General features: G+C 30.8%; 1 protein-coding gene across 1 annotated transcript; it reads right to left on the bottom strand.

Annotated features, from left to right (window-relative positions):
• Positions 1-9,758: 9,758 nt before the first annotated feature.
• On the bottom strand, positions 9,759-14,808 carry LOC107775771 (putative trehalose-phosphate phosphatase 6). Its single transcript, XM_075227609.1, has 11 exons — positions 14,724-14,808; positions 13,356-13,439; positions 12,527-12,667; positions 12,020-12,091; positions 11,801-11,899; positions 11,639-11,695; positions 11,372-11,434; positions 11,207-11,308; positions 10,839-10,916; positions 10,613-10,753; positions 9,759-10,176 (listed from the first exon to the last, which is right to left on the bottom strand). The coding sequence occupies exons 2-11, from the start codon at positions 13,422-13,424 to the stop codon at positions 10,027-10,029; spliced, it is 972 nt and encodes a 323-aa protein (XP_075083710.1). The 5' UTR covers positions 13,425-13,439; positions 14,724-14,808; the 3' UTR covers positions 9,759-10,026.
• Positions 14,809-16,754: the final 1,946 nt, after the last annotated feature.

Here is a 16,754-nt window from a genome sequence, read left to right as displayed (position 1 = left end):
CTCAATCGAGGAATCTCAAAAGGAAAAAATCCGAATTATTGAAGAAAGAAGCAAAAAGCGGTTTGGGCTAGCCACTAGAATTATTTTTGGGTTATAAAATATGTATTGTAATTTTGGGTCATCGAATATTATAAATTTGGCCCGAATGGCTATAAATGATATTTGCTTTTAGGATAATTATCATCCCAAGTTATGATATACTACTGTACTGTTTAACTTTAGCAAAAAGAGAAATAAAATCAAATTTAAAGAAATGCTGTTAAATTTATATATACGTTGAGTATCAACAATTCAGAGCACTGAAACTTCTAATGTGGTGTCCCACTAAAAAAATTCAAAGGACCCCACTTTTCCATCCACAAATCTATATCTATATTATTATAAATGCACGAATATAATGTCGGTTTACAAAAATAATCTTATAATATTAAGCATAATAACTCATAATAAAAGGTCATACCCGAAATTCTAGATATTAGCATTATAATCTTATTAGTTTTAGGTTACTACTCACACTACCTTCAAATTAAATGCAAAAGGACTTGTCGTTATTTTCGTGAGTGAAGTCTAACAATGAATTTGACCCATTCACTTATCCACGTGATAACATTTACAGCAATAATAGAGGAACAAATTTTGAGTCTGAATATATTTATAACTCTATATTTCTTAATTGGAAGAACTCATAGGGAAAGGACATAATTGTAATAACCTATTTTTTGGACTACAATACCTTCTATGCTAATTTTTAATATTTAAAATTAATAAAATTTTGTCTATTAAATTCTTATTAAAAATATGTATGAAGGTTTAATAAAATCAATTTCATAAGAATCCTCCGTATTGGCAATACATTACCACTACATAATCTCCAATACGAAGAAAAAATAAAAGTAATATTAAATGGAATGCATAAAGAGTTAAAATTGAGAAGAAGAAAAAATACCCCCACTATAATATGTTTTTACATTATATTTGAATTATTTTCCTATTCAAATAATATTTTTTAATTAATTTTTCATGTAATATTTGAAAAATACTCAATTATTAAACAACAACTAAGAAAAAATTTAAGAATATAAATGTGTGAGAAAGAGAAAAAAAATGGTTGGTGATAGTCAATACCAGTAATGATTCTACAAACATAAAGATCTAAAAGTGAAATGCCATATCAATCTTTTACTCTTTGAAAATAAAATTTATGGTGGATTAAATTATACTAAGTAAGATAAAATATTCAAAACAAGAGATAGAACTAATATTAAGATCTGAATCAACATATAATAAATTATTTTTTATGTTAAAACCAAATAATTAAATCTTTTAATTAATTATTTAGCAAGAGAATTCAATTCATCATATGAGTAAAATTCTTATTCAAGTTAAAAAAAATCTTTGGGCACATAAATTTATTCCATAAAAAGAGCGTTACACACAAAGTAAAAAGGTTAGTATATTAATAAGAATCAAAATGCTATATAAGTGTCTAAGGAAGCACAATCAAAGTTAAATCCTAAACAAGAACAAGTTTTCAAGATCATATTATAAAGAGTCGACTCTGGTATAACGAGATTATTCTTTGTAGATGCCTCCGACTGAATCGAAATAATATTTTTATGTCATGTATTACTTGCAAATATCATATCAAGAGGCATGACAGTGTTAATAATAGCAAGTGGTGTAGCAACAACGATTTTATTGTGATACCAACCACTTTAGATTTGATATACCTCTTCAAACAACTTATATAACCATCACTTATATCAAAGCAGAGCAATGGTGATAAATTTATAAGGAAAGCAAAATTGATAATAAGGGATGAAAAACTTATGGCTAAGTGCCAAACGATCGAAATAATTGAGCGGAGTTCTAGAGATATATTTGATATTATGAATCATTTGATGAAAAATTAATGGTTTGGGAGGTGATTTCTGTCAAGTACTACCAGTAGTTCCAAAATCGACAAAAGCAGAGACTGTAAAAGCTAGCTTGCCAAAGTTATACTTCTGGCCTCAAACGAAAAAAATTCAACTGATAAGAAATATAAAGTAAGAATAGATCCAATATTCAGTGTCTTCTTGCTTTGTGTCGGAAACGAAGAAGAGCATTTAATAAAGGATGATTTGGTTCTTCGTAAACACTTGGTGTCACGACCCAAAATCTCACCTATCGTGATGGCACCTATAGTGGTACTAGGCAAGCCTCAACTCAACATCTCAACACAATATAACTTTTAAATAAAGGCGGAAGCAGTTAATATTAAATAAAACCTTTTAGAATAGATTATAACTCCAAAAGTACTAAACAATACATCCCTAAAATTCGGTGTCACTGAGTGCACGAGCATCTAAATGATAACAACATCTGACTGATAAAATACTGTCTGAAAATATAGAATAGTACAATATAAAAGGAAAGAAGAGTCAAGGTCAGCGAACACCATGCAACTACCTCAATAGTCTCCTGAGTCTGACTCCTCAATCAACAACCGCCGTGACCAGAAGTGTCCAGATCTGTACACGAGGTACAGAGGGTAACGTGAGTACACCAACTCAGTAAGTAACAGAAATAAATAAGGAACATAGAAGTAGTGACGAGCTATACAAATACAGTTATCTCAATAACTTTCAATAAGAATAGCCATACTTTCAATTTAACAGTTTAAGTCTCATCTGTGCATACTCAAATAACCCAGATATCAAATATTCCATAAATATGTACGACAAGGATAAATAGCAACTAAGTGCAGCAATTAACTGAAAACAAAAATAGCCTCTCAAGGCAACAGTCACTCAGCTCATCTCATAACTTAAAAATCTTAGTGGAAATAACAAAACCAAATCAGTAATTTAATTCCAAACATCTCGTAAAAAAAAAACTCCAGTTCCAATGAAAGTTGTTCAAAACATTTGTTTAACATTTTTAATAGAGGCTCAATATAAAGATGAGTGAAGACAGTAATTTCACAAAACAAGCCCCTCGGGCAAAGTATCACTCGTATGTATGTATATATAGCCCCTCGGGCAAGCCTGTCAGTCCCTCATGACTCAACTCTCATCAATCAGCACTCACACTCAGCGGGTACCTCATAATAACCGCTGCGGCGTGCAGTCCGATCCATATATATAGTCGACTGCGCTCACTGGGGGTGTGCAGACTCCGGAGGGGCTCCTTCTACCCAAGCGCTATAACCTGCACGGACAACTCACGTGCTGCACAGACAACTCACGTGCTATAATAATATCTGGATCCACACGGACAACTCACGTGCTGCACGGACAACTCACGTGCTATAATATAATATCTGAATCCGCACGGATAACTCACGTGTTGCACGGACAACTCACGTGCTATAATATAATATCTGGATCTGCACGGACAACTCATGTGCTATAGTATCAATAACCTCACACTTAGGCCCTCAGCCTCACTAAGTCATCAATCTCTCTAGTCTCTTGGGCTCTCAGAGATCATATAAATGGACCAAACATAAGTAATATCATATATCAATAATGAACAGTAAGAGACGAAGGCATAATAAGCAAGAAAAGCTATGACTGAGTACAAAATAATAATTTAGCAGCTAATTCAGCAAGTACATGACCTCGCAGGTCTCAACAATGATCACATAAGGCCTAAACATGATTTCTAACATGAAGTACAGTTAATTTCTATGAAAACAGAGAAAACATGTATTAAACAGTAGGCCAATTAATTCCACAGTCTCGCGGGACACACCAAGTCACAATCCCCACGGTGCGCACTCACACGCCCATCACCTAGCATGTGTGTCACCTTCAAAATAGTCATACGACACAATGTCTGGGGTTTTATACTCTCAGGACCAGATTTATAACCGTTACTTACCTCAATTCGAGAAAAATCCTACTCCGCAATGCCTTTTCCTCTCAAATCGAGCAAAATCCTACTTCGCAATGCCTTTTCCTCTCAAATCGACCTCCAAATGCCTCGAATCTAGCCACAATAATTCGATTCAGTCAATAAAAATTGTAAGAATTAATTCCACATGGAATTCTACATTTTCCATTAAAAATTTGAAATTGCACTAAAAATTCGCCCATGGGGCCCACGTCTCGGAACCCGACAAAAATTACGGAATATGAACCCCTATCCAACCACGAGTCTAACCATACCAAAATTACTAAATTTCGATAATATTTCGACCCTCAAATCTATCCGAGAGGATTTTCAAACTCTTCCAACTAAATTCACAGATTTAATGCCAAAACTAGTAATAGATTCGGGTAATCTAACCAAAATTAAGTTAAGAACACTTACCCCGTTGTTTTCTGTAAAAATCTCCCAAAAATCGCCTCTCCCCGAGCTCCAATTTGGTAAAAATGGAAAATGGTCAGAACCCAACATTCTGTCTAGAATTTCTGTGGTTACTGTTCACACGTTTACTGTTCACGTGGACTATTCACGGTACTGTTCATGGGTACTATACACGGATACTGTTCATGTGTATTGTACACCGGTACTGTACACGGATACTGTTCACGCATGTGTGGTCACTGTTCACACATGCGAAAAATGCAGAAACTGCCCAGAAAATTTCAGCAGCCTTTTATATCCGTTAACCTTCCGAAATCCACCCGAGGCCCTCGGGACCTCGACAAAAATGCATCAACCAGTCCTAAAACATCATACGAACTTAGTCGAAACCTCAAATCACATCAAGTAACGCTAAAACCGTGAATCAGACCCCAATTCAAGCCTAATGAAACTAGGAACATCCAACTTCTATATTCGATGCAAAATCCTATCAAATCAAATGCGATTGACTTCAAATTTTGCACACAAGTCATAAATGACATAACGAAGCTATGAAAAATTTCAGAACTGAATTTCGACCCCGATATCAAAAAGTCAAATCTCCGTCAAACTTAAGAAATCTTTAGACTTAGATTTTTAGATTCCGTTAAATGGCGATAATTTGATCTAGGGACCTCCGAATTCGATTTCAGACATATAACCTAGGCCCAAATCACAATACGGAACTACCGGAATGATCAAAACTTTTATCCGGGTTCGTTTGCTCAAAATGTTGACCGAAGTCAACCCAGTTGAGTTTTAAAGCTCTAGTTCACAATTTAATCCATCTTTTTTACATAAAAACCTTCTGAAAAGTTATACGGACTGCGCATGCAAGTCGAAAAATTATTGATATTGATTTTCAATGTCTTAAAACACCGAGATGGTTATTTAATTTAAAGATAACATTTTGATTTAAAGATGACATTTTGGGTTATCACACTTAGTTACTAATCCCAATGGTAATAATAGTGCATTTAATAAGAGAAATATTTTTATCATTAGATTAAAATGCAATTTGTGTAAATCACATAATAGAATTAAAAAGATATCTTAGCTAGCAGAAATGAATATGTTGATAAACTAAATAAAATGGTGGTTGCAAAATGTTATAGAAAAAATAAAATATTTTTCAGTTTTTGACTTAGTAGAAAATGATACCAATAATTACTACCAAGAATAATACTTAAATACTTTAATACCAATGACCTTCAACCATACATTTTTGTTGTCAAGTTTCTTATTTCTTATGTATGTTATTGTCACCGTATATATAATAGACTAAGTTAAAATTGATCTTCTATTGTATATAGGTTAATTTTGAAGAAAAATATGTTTGTCATGCTACTGAAAAACTTAGATAAGCCGAGTAGCCTATGTAATAGCACACAAATAATATATAAAAGTTTTGACAATAACGTCATACATGCAAAAATTATGATATTGGTTAATGTGTTTCTAAGTATATTCTTATCCCTGAATTCAACTTTCCTCTTCCGAAACTAAGGAATATTGTTTTAAATTTGTGTGAAAATAATTTTTAGTATGTTTATGTTTTGCATATATAATAAATAAAGTACAAAGACAAACATCCTAAATATTGGACTATATTTATCACAATATGTTTTCTTGCACGAATAACTGTATGTTGCACTTTCAAGAGGGATATTAAGATCGACAACAATAGTTCTGGTTAAGGCAGAGCAACCAGTGCATTAGGAGGAAACATACACAAAAAAATATTGTCCACAAAGAAGTGTTCGTTAATACCATCACATTAAATATTTTTAAACTATAATATATAATTATCTAACTAACATGACAAAATTAATCATTTATGTAAGTTTTGATAATGTTCTTTTATTTTAAATTCATGTATTATGCTAATGTAATAATATTTTTCGGCATTAAGATAATTATTGTATTATTATACATAAAAAATTTCTCATTCATAAAATTTCATTGTTCCTTCATCTATATTATTATAGAAGCACGAATACAATGTCGGTTTACAAAAATAAACTTAAAAATAAATTTTATATTAGACAAAATAGTCATTTTACTATTTTATTAATATTTAGGATTTTGAAATCAATTAAAATTATGTTTATAAGTCTTTCCTTATTTGATTAATATTCCTTTTGGTTTTGGTAAGTTACATTCTACGTTGAATAAAACTATACCATAAACTTAATATCATAAACTTTTGCTTTCTCCCGAAACTATATAGAGACAATGAATATTTATTGTCTGAAGTTCTCCCATCCAATGAAACTTCAATTAAACTACCCTAATTATAGTTAACAAATTCTTGAGTCAATAAACGATAAAATACCATTCAATGGCTGTATTTTTTCTTTAAAAGATAATTCCGTGTTGGAAAAATTAATTATATTTTGCTATAGTATATCCTAGATAAAATTATAATCACCATTAATAATTTAAAGTTTAGATGAATCAATAATTATTCCAACATCTGTTTATTATGCATTTTTATGGTACTAATATATCGGCTCCTATTACCTTTTTGAGCTGAGGGTCTCCTGGAAATAGTCTCTCTACCCTTCGGGGTAGGGGTAAGGTCTGCGTACATATTGCCCTCCCCAGACCCCACCTGTGGGATTATACTGGGTCGTTGTTGTTGTTGTTGTTGTTGTTGTTCCTTCTAATAGGAAGTTTCTTTTTAAGTTAAAGATCGCTCAGGAAATCTACTTCTTCTGAAGGAAAAAAATCCTTATCTTAATTTGAAATGATTTTTTTTTAATTTTTTCAATCAAAAAAATTGATAAAGTATTTTTAATACAATACAGTAATAATTATGCCTCGGTCCAAAAAAAAAGGGACTAAACATCTTTAAATTATATATTAGTTATCTACAACCAAACAACTTTAAGTTATATATCAATTATTACAATCAGCTAAATAAATATTTTCAACCAAAGAAGTAATAGTTTTCACAATATTTATGCAAGTTATACAGAGTTAAATTATTTCTTTAATCTTGGTAATAGTACTTGGAAACTGGAAGTTCTAGACCGAATAATAGAGAAAAATGAGAATATATATCAAAATTTGTTGCATTAATAAGAAGTGAAAGAGAACAAATAATAATTACAAGTAATAACTGATATTCAAAAAGAAGTTTATGGTTTTAGGGATTTCTCGAAAACTTAGACATCACAACTACTTCCAAGTTAAGAGCTATTGTTTTAAAACTACTATTCGTATTGAATAAAAATGTACTAATATTTAAGATTTTGCTTAATTTTAGAACTTTAAATCCAACCAAAACTGTTATTTAACTATAGTAGTAACATTAAAGTCCTAAAACTTAAAATATCGAACTTTCTCCTAAGCCACGTGGCAAACCCACAACGTGGAAATATTGTATTAGAATTGGAAAAAAGAAATTAGAGCTAAACCTCAATCGTCTTAGACTAATTCTTTTTACTTCTTCTTTTTAGTAACTATATTACAAAAGGTCAACTCTAATATTGCTGGATTGTTTTTTGTAGATAGATAGGATGAATCGAAAGAAAATTCTTATATTGTACATAACTTGAAACACCGAGAGGAATGATAATGTTACATATAATAACAAGTGGTATATATAGCAATAACGAATTTGTCAAGAGGTCATAATATGGTTCACTCTAAATTTGACATACCTCTTTAAATAATCGAGATAACCATCATAAAAATATCAAAGTATAGTGAAGATATGCTATATCGTTAGAAAAGAAAAATTAATCTGGGATAAACCACTTATATGGAGAAGCGTCATATCATCGACACCGACGGCATGAGCTTTAGGATATAATGAACGTCGAGGAATTATTGGGCAAAAAGATAATTTTTGAAGGTAATTTATGTCAAGTACCATCAGTAGTTCCAAATCAACAAATACATAAATTGTAGATGCAACATGGTAACTTCATATTTACGGCATCAAATTGAAAAGATTAGGCTAACAACAAAAATATAAGAGTGTGAATGAATATGATATCTAGTGATATTTTATTTCTTGTCAAAACAAAATAGAGCATACAATTAAACATAATTGGCCTTTCTCCCAAACCAATTGAATGTCAAGCCCAATGGTGATAGCGGTATTGAAGATTGCTTAATAAGAAAAATATTTTCATCATTAAATAAAAATATAAATTATGAAAAATACATGAAAAAAATAACTATCTTAGCTTAGGAGAAATAATCATGCTTCGAACTAGATATTGATGCCCAAGTTTCCTGGTGAAAGCAGAGCATTTATTTATTTTGATTTCACACGAGATGATACCAATAACTGTTACCAAGAAAAATATTTAAAATACTTAGCACCAAATGATTTTCACCATACAGGTTCATTGTATAATTTAATTATCTATCTCTCTCTCTTTCACTTGGTAACTATCTCTCAAATTATATAGTTTTGAATTCAAGTATTATGTTAATATATAATAACAATTACATTTTTCACATCAATTGCATTACAACAAATATTTTTGCTTTGTACAAATATTTGATAAATGTAATTTATTATTCTTTCATTCAAAAATTAGCTAAATACACGTATATAGAAACTAGTGCATAACAATCTGTATGTTGCACTTTCAAGAGGGATATCAAGATCGGCAATAAGAGTTCTAGTTAAGACAGAGCAACCAAATCATTAGGAGGAAACATACACACAAAAAAATATCGTCAACATAGAAGTGTTCGGTAAAATACCATCACATTAAATACTTTTAAACTATCCTCTCTCCTGTCCACTTTTAGGTTAATATGGTCAATTACATTGTTGATTAATGCTAAAAAGTCGATTCCTTAATATGTGTGAAAGCAATAAAAAATCACTTAAAGTGGACTAGAGGAAGTAATACATAATTATCTAACTAACATGACAAAATTGATCATTATTGTAAGTTTTGGTGATGTCCTTTTATTTTAAATTCATGTATAATGCAAATGTAATAATACTTTTCGGCATTTAGATGATTGTTGTACTATTATACATAAAAACTTTTTCATTAATTAAATTTTATTGTTCCTTCATATAAATAAATGTTTAAACTATCAAGTACCATTAGTAACAGGCAACGCACGTTCGTAGATATTAGTATAAATAAATATTTAAATCATCACGTACCATTATTAACGTGCAACGCACGTTCATAGATACTAGTTACGTAGTTTAATAATTAAACATAGGATTTATAAGAGAATGAAAAGATGCTACCTAGTATTAATTAGTAGCCCTAGTCCCGAATAAAAGGGAACAAAGAAGAAAAAAGAAACAGACCAATAAGGCAACTTAATTAGATATTGTTTTCAAAATAATCTCAACTTCTTGATCATTGAACTGTTCATTAGACCCACTTAAGTCGGGAGAAATTCAAAAATAACCAGATTTATAATTGGTCATTCAAAAATAATCACAGTTTCAGAGTAATCGAAATTTAGCCACTTTTTATGTAAAGATAAATCTGAACGAAAATATTGTTTAAAATTCGGAAAAATATATCGGTCCAGCATAATATACTGAAGATTGGACCGGTGCTCCAATCTCCAGTATATTATACTGGAACTTTTCGTGTTACAGTAAAATAGTGATTATTTTTTAATAACTTTGCAAACGCTGACTATTTTTGAATGATCAATCCGAAAACTGGCTAGCTTAGGCTATTTTTACACTTAAGTCGAAGAAGTGTTATTGCTCCGAACCACAAGACCCAACAAAAATTCCATGACTTCCTTTGGTTCACGTAAAGAGTATAAAGCCTTGGTGTCTTTTGGAGTAGCAGATACAACTATTGGAAAACCTTGTCCCCTTTTCCTTAATACCTGCAATAATTTCATTACAGGAAAATTCTTAGAAAAGAAATAAATTATGTAAACTTACTTTTCTTTTAAGTAAGAAATTAAAGTCAGATTAAGCAAAAATCTAGATGTTTTGATTTTCATGCACGAAATCTTTTACAACAACAACACGCACAATATGATTTCACAAGTAGAGTCCGGGGACGGTGAGGTGTACGCTATATATGCAAACTTTACCTTTATCTCGTTTAAGGTAGAGAAGTTGTTTTCGATAGACTTCAGCACAAGATATATAAAACAACAACAACAACAACCCAGTATAATCCCACTAATAAGGTCTGGAGAGGGTAGTGTGTACGCAAACTTTACCGCTACCCCGATAGGGTAGAGAGGCTGTTTCCGATAGAACATGATTGAAAAATACAAGAGATGCACGAAACAGAAAGGAGTTATTTATTACATTGAAAGCGTCTTCATCAGTTCGATCATCTCCAATGTATATTGGAAAAACATCATCTGAAGTTCCAAATCCAAGATATTCTAAGAAATATTCCAGGGCGTGACCTTTATTCCACCCAATATTTGGTCGTATCTCAAATACCTATTCATAAAAAAAAAAATATTCGTTAAATTCTTGTTGTTAAAAAAAATACAGTTAATTAACCAATTCATTGAAAGAAGATTACCTTCTTGCCTTTTGATACACGAAAGTTTTGGTATTCTTTTAACACAGTAGAAATCATATTTTCGAGTGTTCCGAGGTCCTGCCATTTGGAGTTCATAGTAAACAAAATAAACAGTGTCAAAAGTGAGGATGTAACGATCCAACCGGTCATTTTAAGTTTTAGTATTCCGTTTGAGTAGTTAGAATTATAGGAATTTTTATGACTTATTATATTATCAGTTCTTGGGGTAGCTAGTTTGTATTAAATTTCGTACTCTTATTTTATTATTTATTTGATGATCTTCAGTTGAGTTATGTTTCATATATTAGTTGACTTGCCTAGCGGGCTAGTTTAAGGCGACGTCTCATTGTTTATGTAATAAAACAGACCTTAGCGAGAACATGTCTGTAGTGTACAGAAATGCAGAATTTGTTGTCTTCAATATTGACGCCCTTGATACTTTTAGTTCTCTCACTCAAGAGATTAAAAACCTAATTAAAATACATTAAAAAAATGTTAGGAGAATTAAAGAATCAATTGTTGAAAAGAAAACTTTTGTTGTCTTCAATATTGACGCCCTTGATACTTTTAGTTCTCTCACTCAAGAGATTAAAAACCTAATTAAAATACATTAAAAAAATGTTAGGAGAATTAAAGAATCAATTGTTGAAAAGAAAACTTCAATCCTCATACCAAATATATATATATATATATATATATATATATATATATATATATATATATATATATAGTTATAGTTATAGTTATATTTTTTTCTTTCTAATTTGTGTATTGTATATGCAAACTCCACGCACCCATACCTTATGTTTTTCAGGCAAAAATTCTTTCGCAGGTTGGTGAAGAACAACTTCATAATCCTAAAATTTCAAAAAATATACAAAAATCAAGACCTAACGACCTTGAACTTTCACATAATTACAGACAAGCAATTAGAAATATAATATTTATTAAAGAAAACTAACCATATCATCAAAATTTGTTGTGTGATTCAATGGAGCTTCGATATCTAACCCATGACTCCCAGCATAATAAACATTGTTCAATTGTACAAAATCTTGTACCTAGAAACAAAAAGAAAAAGAAGAAGAAAGCGTAAGTAGAATTAATTAATTAATAATAACTAAACTTGACTTGGTTCAGTATTTTCTGTATAATTTAAAGGATGTAAACTAAACATGAACCTTTTCTCGTTGCCGTCCACTAATTATTGCAGTAGGAAAGTGATTAGCAACTTCACGTAGCACCCTTCTCATCTGCAATTTATATGAAACTTTCCCTAATTAATGTGCCATTGTAATTTGATGATTAATTACTAAAATTATATTCATCTTAACGTTTTTTGCATGTGATATTATACTTCTTTTGAGGGAGTATGTATGTGTATATATATATATATATAAGCTTTTTGTTTCATGTAATGCTCTATATATAAAGGCAGTCTGGTGAAGAAGGCATCATCGCGCGTTTGTGCACGGCCTGGGGAAGGATCACACAATAAAGGGTGTGATGTGGACAGCTTAACCTAATGCAATCATTAGTGGGTGGCTCGAAATTATTTAAGTTTACCATGTAATGCACTGTAAATTATTTAAATGTCTTAGTTTGACTGCCCCAAATATTAATTAACCAAAATTTTGAGACAATTTAATACAAAAGGTAAATTAAAATTGAGAGAATTTTAATTATACCTTGTGAGTCATAAAAGCTTCTTCAGGATTTGGTACAATATCAGACAAGGTGCCATCATAATCCAAGAAGATTACTATCTTTCTCCCTTTTGTTATGCTCATCATTTGTTCTAATTTATCCAAAGCAGAAGGATGCTCCATCTGTACATAAATTATTATCACCAAAACATTATGTAATAACAACAATAACAAATTAAGTATAATTCTACAAAGTGGGATTAGGAAAAATAAGTGTACGCAGACTTTACTCTTATTCTGTGAAGGTAGAGATGCTTGTTCAAATAAACCCCCGACTCAAGGAATAAAAAAAAAGTAACAAGCAGTAACAACAATAAAATAAGAAACAACCAGACTAACACGAAGATACGAGGCTAAGAAACAGCAAGATAAAACAACAACTACAACAAGATAAGAACCACCAAAGGATGTGGTGCAGTGATGAGACTGCTCTTCCCTTAATTAGAGATCTCGGGTTCGAGCCCTGGGTATGGAAAAATCCTTGGTAGGGAGCGCTTCCCCCCGAATGGGGCCTTACGCAGCGTGAATCCAGATATAGTCGGACTAAAATACGGGTACCGAACATCGGGTGGAAAACCAAAAAAAAAAAAAAAAACAAGATAAGATGATAGAATAGCAGAAACAACATGTAGCAAAAGAAACCTACAAATAAGAAGATGTTTAATATTACTCAACAAATTATTTTCAAACAGCTTTCAGCTTCACAAGTTCTAAAAATTCAAATTTAATTAACCAAAGTTTACTATATACACATAATTAAATAAACATCTTCAGCTTAATTTAGATAAAGATCAGAAATGGGCTTAATTACCAGCCAAGAAGTGTACTCAATTGAGAAAGCATTTTCACCTTCAGTCGATGAGAGCCTTGACAATCCCATATCTTCGATTAATGCCTGAAACAAATATATATATATAAAATCTCAATGTTATAAGAAGATATTATAATTAAAAAAATACATGTAAATTATCTCAAGTCAAATTTTATAACTTCCAAATGCAAGAAAATCCACGTAACTATAAATTTATCAAATTTGGAAAGGAGTAGTAGGTTATAATAGGATTAAGCCAAAGATCGAGCTAGAATACGAGGTACCAAATCGACTGAACCTAATAGTTTTAGTCTAAATTTTGTATATATAAAAATTTACAAAATATGTATAAAAATTAAATTCACATTCACTTATTAACACGTGGTGTCTATAGAGTTAAATTTAAAACCCATAAAATTCATATCATAGCCTGCATATATAACACGCTAAATAGGGTAGCTAATTCTGGTAAAGTTAAGTGTTCTAGTAGCTTCTTTTTTAAGAAATGATTATTTCATAAATATTTTTTTTGGGTATATCTAACTATCTATATCTAGTTTTTATTGGGCCAACTAATTTAGATTCGCGTCGTAAAAAGTTCATTAAAGAGGAAATGCTCTTTACCAAGAGTTTTTCCATTTCCAATGCTCGGAAATCATTGGTGTGATGGTAATATGAGACAGGGGCGGATGTAGATACTCAGCGGGTTTAATTGAACCCATAACTTTCGACGCGGAGTAAAAATTTATATGTAAAAATTCATTACAATTGCAAAAATAGTAAATATGAACCCATAATTTTAAAAATATAATGCGTTCAATTATAAATTTTTTAAAAGTTAAACCCATAAAATTTTGAATCCTGAATTCACCTCTGATACGAGATATCTTGTTCTTTGGTCTTCACAGACATGTATAAAAAGTGGTAAAATATGTATTTTTAGTTGTTCTAATATTTCTTTGTACTCTTCATAACACTGGCCTTTACCAATATTCTTCAAAACCCACACAGAGATACATTTAAGGCAGATTTTAGTGAGTTCAATTGAACTATGTGTATATATGTGTAAGAGTTTTAAATGTATACATATTATATACATACGATCACACTTATTTAGATCCACTAACTCTAAATTCTAAATTCACCTCTACCTGTGAGAGAGATTCAAAAACAAAATTGAACAAAAAACGCGAATAACTTGAATTACAACAGAAAATAAACAAAGCGCACGCTCATATATATATATATATATATATGTATATGTATATGTATATATATTGAACCAAAACAAATGATGGTTAGCCAAAGTTTCTGTTCCAATACAAGGAAATGATTAAATAGAAAGAGTAAAAAAAAGAAGAAAAATACCTTATAGGTACTGTTTTTAGAGAGGAAATAACTTCTTGATTTCTTTCTTTTGGCATGGGTTCTTGTCTATTTCTCTTGTCGGGGGAGAGGGAGTAAATAAATCAAGAGTTTGAGCCTATATATAAGAAGGAGAAAGGAAAGTAATTTAATTTCTTTATTTTAATAGTTAAAAATAAGTCTAGATTTAGCAATTTTAATTTAGTTTGTAATCTCATGAATCCACTGCTAGTTTTGTTTGTTTGACGTGTAAAATATATTACACAATCACTTATAAGGTAATAAGTACTATGTCTATTTGGTAAATTGAATTATATTACCATAACTTAAGCTATATTAATAGTATTAAAAGAATCTTTATTGATCCTACTAATATTTGGCAAATCGAGTCTGCGATTTGTAAATGATCTAAATTATGAAGAATTAACCCGATTAGCCGTCTACTCAATTTTTTAAACTAAAAATAGCCTGCGGAGGTATATATATATAATTTATGTTTAATATGTGTATAATCAAAATATATAATCTATGATCAACATTTTTTAAACTTCATATTTTAATATTAAGTAGCAATGAAATTGAACATATTAACATTTACTATCTCTTCACATAAACACTCCTAACACATACTCTAACATTATTTACTCCAAAGGTAATGTAGGAAAAAAATAATTAATTCATTCCTGAAATCTGGAAAAATTACTTATTTTGGACCACAAAAAAGGCCAAAAAATTATTTATTGCGGATCGGAGGAAATAGTACTTAATTGGTACGTCTTGGTTTTCTTTTTTTTATTTGATTCTTTCTTCGCGAAGAAGCAAATGTGAAGACTGCCACATGTTAACAATGGAACTTCATTACTTCAGTCTACTTTCTAATATTAATGATCTCTTTATCATTTTCTCTGACTTTATGAAACTTATAGGTACTTTAATTAGCTAATATTGAACAAAATTAAGACGGTCTAAGAGTGTGTTTGGTACGAAGGAAAATATTTTTCTCATGTTTGGTTGGCTTAACTACTTTGAAAAATATAGAAATTATTTTCCAAAACTCCCCATCCCCACCTACCTTACCTACCACAACCCCAACCCCCGCACCACCCCACCCTTGCCCCCCACACCTATCCTAAATAAAAATATTATTAATAATACTTTCTTTTCATGTTATAGATAGATTTATTTTTTCATTTCAACAAATGCGTATTTTCTTTTTTCATGATATAAAAAAATATTTTTTTTCATGATATAAAAAAATATCTTTTTTCATTCTAACAAAAAAGATACTTTCTTTTCATGATATAGAAAAAATATTTTCTTTCATTTCAACAAAATGAGTATTTTCTTTTCATGATTGAAAAAAAGTATTTTCATTTATTTCAATAAAATAATTACTTTGTTTTCATGGTGTAGAAAGAGTACTTTCTTTTTCAACCAAAAAAGAGTATTTTATTTGTAGTTTTGGATCATAAATTTCAATGTTGTTTTGCATAAAAAAAGTAAAACATCACATTAGCTCATTTGGGTTTGTGTGAATTTTTAGAAGAATAACTAAATATTGAAGAAAATAGAGGTTGGGTATTTGATGTGGGGGGGGGGGGGGGGAATGGGGGAGGGGGGAGCAAGGAAACATGAGAACTTGGGGGAGGGGTTGAGGAGAGTAACATAAAAAAAATTCGACTCTCTAACCAAACACTAGAAAATATTTTTCGGAAAAAGTTTTCCACTCACCAACCAAACAAGGGAAAATAAGTGATAAAATCACTCATTTTTTCATGAAAACATTTTTCATGGAAAACATTTTCCTTCATACCAAACACACACTAAGTTACATAACATTTTCCAACAATATTAAAAGAAGTTATATACCAGTAGAGCTATCAAAACGGGCCAGCCTAGCGCAGCCCAACCCAGCCCAAATCTTACAAGCTTTGAAATTTGGTGGCCTAGGGTGGGCCAGCCCGCCATCTAAATGAGTTTTAAAATAGCTAGCCCAACCCAGCCCCAAGAGGGTTGTGGGCTAGGCCGGGCCGA

This window comes from Nicotiana tabacum, chromosome 12 (assembly GCF_000715075.1).
Source record: "Nicotiana tabacum cultivar K326 chromosome 12, ASM71507v2, whole genome shotgun sequence".
NCBI lineage: Eukaryota > Viridiplantae > Streptophyta > Magnoliopsida > Solanales > Solanaceae > Nicotiana > Nicotiana tabacum.
This window is presented reverse-complemented; position numbering and strand designations above follow the sequence as displayed.

What these genes read in the sequence shown, in the direction of transcription:
- LOC107775771 (XM_075227609.1), bottom strand. Translation starts at nt 13,424, where the DNA reads ATGGGATTGTCAAGGCTCTCATCGACTGAAGGTGAAAATGCTTTCTCA. An exon ending in CAACAAATTTTGATGATATG is followed by an intron (nt 11,696 to 11,800) that starts GTTAGTTTTCTT and finishes TTGAAATTTTAG; the next exon opens with GATTATGAAGTTGTTCTTCA. An exon ending in ACAGACATGTTCTCGCTAAG is followed by an intron (nt 10,917 to 11,206) that starts GTCTGTTTTATT and finishes TCCAAATGGCAG; the next exon opens with GACCTCGGAACACTCGAAAA.